We start from the raw sequence: 5,498 nt of genomic DNA, 5'->3' as shown, positions 1-5,498 counted from the left end.
CCTTGCCCTGCATGCGGCAGTCGGAGAGTACTGGTGGCTACCATGGCACACTGGTAATTCCTAGAAAGCAGTTGAATACTGATAACCAAACAGTCTTTCCCATGTGGCATCAGTGGTGAGCCACCCCTCTCCCCCTCCCCCTTTGGGTATTTTCACCGCAGGGCATATCTCTCCTCACACGCAGGCAGCCTGAACTGATTTTAAAGAACGGTTTATTCGCTCAGAAACAGACGGTCACATCTCTTTGACCGAGATTTAAAATCCCAGTGTGTACAAAGTCACAGTCACGGCTTGCAGGGCACACGGCAGCACCCTCGAATAAAAAGTCATTAAAAATCCCAGCGCTATGTACAGCTAAGTGCCAGCTCAAGTATTCACAACACAGTAACGTACTGCAATTAGTTGCTTAAAAGTAGTTCCCTTGAGAAACAACCTTCTGCTCCGGCAGAGCCAGAGTCTGTTCCATCCTGTCCATCCAGTGATGCTCAGTGTTGCTGGCAGGTGTGCAGTCGGGAGGCATCGGCAGGGCCATGCTCTCGCTGGAGGCGGCACATCAGCCCCTCGGCGCACTGGCACCGCTGGAAGATCTCCAGGCCATGGGTGCCTTTCCGACGGTGCCGGGTACACACCTGCCCTTCCCGAAGCACCGGCTTGCAGATCTTGGACCAGAAGTGACGGGCACAGCACAGCCCAGCTGCACAGTCTGAAGAACGTAGGCAGAAGTCCCCCTCCTCACCTGTGTGGGGACAGTATGGCATGTGCTCAGCCCAGGATGCTCCCACTGGGATGAAGGGGCAGGGTGGGCATCCCCCATAGGGGACAGTGAGGCAGGGTGCACAGCCTGCACTGCTCCATAGGGATCAGCGGAGCAGGATGGGCAGCCCTGAAGGTGACAGTTGGGGTCACAACACGGCTGGTCAGCTTACCTTTGGCAGTGGGGAGCCAGGCGGGAGCGGGCGTCCGTCGGGTCAGAACCTCAGTGCCGATCTCGTCCAGCTCGGTGGCTCCCTGGGGTGGCTCCGGGGGCGTGCAGAGTCCTGCGGGAGGCAGCGGGCTGGCTGTCAGCCATGGATGGACCCCAACAACCCCTCCCGCGGACACCTCCAGGGTGTCGTCCCCACTCCCTAAGCCCTGCCGCCCCTCACCGTTGCTGCAGGTCGTGCCGGGGCAGCACATTGCGTCGCGCAGACAGCGTTTGCGGCGTCTCCGGCAGGCGAGGCAGAGCGGGGCGCCTCCGCCGCGGGCCGCGCCTCCACAAAACTCCTCGGGGCCACAGTCCTCGTCCTCGGCGCAGGGGAAAGGCTGGAGAGGGGGCAGAGAGGAGGCGGAGGGGGTCAGCGCGGCCTCCATTCCGCCATCCCCAGTGCGTCTTTCCATCCCCCGTGTGCGTCCCCCCTCTCCGTCCCCAGTGAAGCCCCTTTCCTACCTGCCGGGTGGCGGCCGGCGGTGGCTTGTTGCTGCCGTCGAATGGGGCGACGGGGGGAGCGCTGGCCTCGGCCGCTACCCCCGGTGGGGGTCCTTTGATGGAGTTGGAGCTGAGCGCGCCGCCGGGTGCCGCCGCCCGCCCCGCCGGGGCCGCGCAGCTGAGCGCCGCCAGCAGCGCCACCAGCCCTCGCATCCTCGTCCCGTCCCCTCCCAGCCCCTTGTCCCCGGTGGTGTCCTGTCGGCGAAGAAGTTCCCGCGGCCCCCGAGCAGCAGCTACCTGCGCTGCCGGCCGCCGCCTTTATACCCCTGGGGGCTGCCTCCTGCGCCCGCCCCCTCGGGGAGGAGGGCACGGCGGATGGGATTTCAAAGGGTCCCCGGGGGGTTATGAGACCCCAAAACCTCCCCCACCCCGCCCCGAGGGCTCCATCATTGGCCGCCAGCCCGGGAAGGGGGTTTCGCAATAGTGAGGGCAGACACCACCACCACCACCCCCCGCTCCGGTCCCCGGCCAGATGCTCCGCATGCCCCGCCGCTGTCTCCAGCCGGGCGCGCCGCCTCGCCCGACGGGAAGGGACGGGAAAAGAAGGGGAGGGAGGGGGGAGCACCCCATACACCCCCCCAGTGGCTGGGAGCCACGGTGGGATGCAGAAAGGCCGTCCCCCCGATGACAGAGGCAGTCCTTTGGTTTCCTATAAGTCGGCGCCCCCCTCCCCCGCGCCCTTCCTGGCGCCAGCGCGACTTTACAGGAAGGGAGGGGGCCTCTCGGCACCCCCTCACCCCCCAGCCCGGTTGAGGTGGGGGTGCGGGGAGACGGGACGTGGGAGGGCTGAGCCTCCAGCTGGTGCCCCCCCACACTCCCGCGCACTCGTCTGACCCTAACCCGGGCAGCTCCTCGGTTGGGATGGGGGGCCAACATCGTCGGGGGAAGCTCCCGGCACTTTGATGCGGGGAGGTCTCCTCTTTCACCCCACCCCCCCGGCCCCTGCATCGGCGCCCTCGGGGCGCCGCGGCCTTCCCGCTCCCCCTCCGAGCCTCCCCCTCCGGGGCACCGCGGCGCGGCTGTCACCCCGGCGCCCCCTTGCGGCCACACTGGGGTAGTGCACACCCCCATCTCCCGGAAGGTTGTGCAAACGCCGTTAGCAACCGCAGTTAATTAAATCGGCTTTTCACGATGACGGCCTCATGCTCGTATTTATTTATTTTAGTTGGGTTTGACAGAAAATACAGTAAAAAAATAAAGCCCAAGCACCGCACCGCTGCCGAGCCCACCATAAATGTTTATTCCTCCGAGAGTGGGTGATTTCAGATGCTACACTCCTGCAATTAAAACCTCAGTAGTGCTCACCCACCTCCATCGCAGCGGGTATCGCCGTGGCTCTGCAGGGGCTCCTAACAGGTATTTCAGGTCCAAGAGGCTCAAACTGGGCTAATAATTATCTGGGAGGGTTTCGGCGAGCACCTAATACAGGTGCCGGCAGAAGCGGTGCTGCTGAGTCAGCGCTCGGCAGACGTCCCTGCCGCAGCCAGGTGAACCGGGGCCTTGCTGTTTTCAGCCTGCAAGAATGAAGGCCACACGTTGCCCCCAAGCCCCTGTATTCCCCTTGCAGTTTCAGGTGAGGGCCACCAAGGGTTTTTAATTGTATTATTGACTAGTATCTGCAACTGCTGCATCCTGCAAATGCATTTTGCATTGTTTCCCGGCTCCTGCTTATGCAGTTAGCGAATTTATATCCCTCCTGGGAGGATGTTTTCACCCTCATGTCTCCAGTTTTTACCAGTCTCTGTGTCCACGTTGCACTGAAATACACCCTTAACCTTGACCTTGCTGAGATTTAAATTAAACTGTGCCACACAGGGGCTGAGCTGTTTCTCACGGACGGATTTAAATCTATTGAGAGTGGCAGTCTCAGCATCCTGAACACCACATCATCCTGCACACAAAAGTGATGTCTTCATGACATCCTATATCTGTGCTGCTGCTAGAGGCTGTGCCTCTATCATCACATCTTGGCATTTTCCATGAGAGGCAGCAATGACAAGGACACCATCTTTTTTTGACACAAGTGTTTGCAGTCACATCCCACCTATGGGTGATGAAACACGTGTTGGAAATATGGTCCCTTCCCAGCTGCATGCCCTGGACTGTCTAATATTGGCAGCAACCAAACTATAAAGTGAATTCCTTATCCCCAAAGAATAAACATGCTGCAAATGTGCTTACTGGTTAGTATGTTCATAGAATAATTTGGTTGGAATTGAGCTGTGGGGCTCAGCCAGTGCCAACCCTGCTTGAAGTAGGGCCTCCCGTCAGCCTCAGACCTCTTTGTCCAGGCTGCTCGGGGTGGTGCTGGTGCTCAGGTAAGTCGTGTGGTAACTGTGGCCATTTGCCTTTGCAACCTGCAGGAAATCTGGACCCCAGTACTAATCTCCAACTACCATGCATTTTGTTAAGTTGTGTTTTACTGCATATGATCATAAGAGAGAATAAACACCCCAATTTAATCACTAACCAGAACTCCTCTCCCAGTCTTGGATTCTGTTGGGGAAGAGAGCCACTAACAAGTCGTTCAAAAGTAATTATTTTTATTTCAACTCTATAAAGTATACAACAGGCACTCGGCAATTACAGCTGCAGGGAAAATACAGAGCGAAACAAAAGCAGTTAAAGTTTATGAAAAAAGGTCTTAAATCTACATCAAAAGAATGCAACCGGCCAGTGACCAGTGGATGACTGATATTTGTCTGACAAACAAAACCTCTTTCATGTAGGAAGAAAACTGGAAAAAAAAAAAAAGAATCTGAACCAAAAGGCTAGCATAAAAACAGCGCAAATTGGGGCTTGGGATGATGGGCAGCTCAAAACAAAAATTTCTCCTTTTGCCAGTAAGGCTCTAAAACTGCCCAAGTCTCAGCATTACGGCTGGTTTACACAGCCACAGAGCTGTGGAGGACAGGGAGCTTCCAGCTTCCCAGCTCAGCTTTGTGAGAGCGCCGAGGGCTCGCCTCCACGGTAGTTTGCATATAGGAGTCAGGGGAAAAGCACAGATCCTGTTTTGTTGAGTGGTGCAAACCAGCTACTCCTTTGAGTCAGGCTTTCAGGTCAAAACATGCAGGTCGGGTTGCACACCGAGTTGCTCATCGTTTTTTGTGTGTGGGAGATTTCTAAAAGGGTTTGTATAAGACAGGAGGTTGGCATTGGACAGCACGATGGGTTGAATCTGCACACCTTAGCAAAACAGGAATACCTGTCTACAGACTGATAGGATGTCATATATTAATTTGACCTGCACATAACATTTATACATTTCACAGAAATGACTCTGTATCTCATTAACAGATACACAGCTCTGGTACATTGAACAGAAATAAGAGAACGACTTCATCATTTCTGTAATTCATCAATATTATATAATAAAGGCTTAGAAATTGGTAGCAGAAAGAACTGTAAAACGCAGCAAGCTAAGAAAGGACGACATTTTGAGGTGTGTTTGTCTTTGTCATGCAGCATAACACCAAATTTGTAATCTTTTTTTATAGGATGCCACAGATTTAAGGCACTTGCAACAATGCCAGATAGCTAGTCATGTTCTAAAACTATGGGACAGATGAGTTAACAATACAGTTGACATAAAGTTTAATAATACTGACAATTATGACATTAATTCAAGTCTACCTTGATCTAAAAACATTACATTACAAATAAGAAAATGAAGTAATAATGCCATGGAACTCTAAAAGAAAAAGTTATATGTGTACCACAAAATATCAACACGAAAATACCTATTTACATAAATATTTGCTTGTGGTCCTGTTGTTAAATAAGAGTTTGCTATGGATAATGCAGCACTGTGAAAAGCTACAGATCGTCTGTGTCTTAATGACACCAACCTTAATACACTCATTTGAAATATGGGAGCTGCTTTCCCCTTACATAGATATGCCACTGTCCCATATATTAAAAAAAGGAGACAAAGAAGAAAGGACAGTAAAGTGGAAACACAGAAGCAGTTCATCGTTGTGAATATATATATATATAAAATGAAACTCAAATATATTACTTATAAACGAAGGTG

The 5,498-nt window shown here is 53.6% G+C and overlaps 1 protein-coding gene across 1 annotated transcript; it reads right to left on the bottom strand.

The window, feature by feature from the left end:
* Window positions 1-485: 485 nt before the first annotated feature.
* On the bottom strand, window positions 486-1,618 carry DKK1 (dickkopf WNT signaling pathway inhibitor 1; the record flags this gene model as incomplete). The annotated part of the gene is made up of 4 exons (XM_080621537.1): window positions 486-736; window positions 927-1,037; window positions 1,146-1,302; window positions 1,427-1,618. The coding sequence occupies 4 exons, from the start codon at window positions 1,616-1,618 to the stop codon at window positions 486-488; spliced, it is 711 nt and encodes a 236-aa protein (XP_080477663.1).
* Window positions 1,619-5,498: the final 3,880 nt, after the last annotated feature.

Source organism: Psittacula echo (genome assembly GCF_963264785.1).
Source record: "Psittacula echo genome assembly, chromosome: 6".
Lineage (NCBI taxonomy): Eukaryota > Metazoa > Chordata > Aves > Psittaciformes > Psittacidae > Psittacula > Psittacula echo.
The sequence above is the reverse complement of the archived record's forward strand: the minus strand, read 5'-3'. Positions and strand labels throughout refer to the sequence as shown.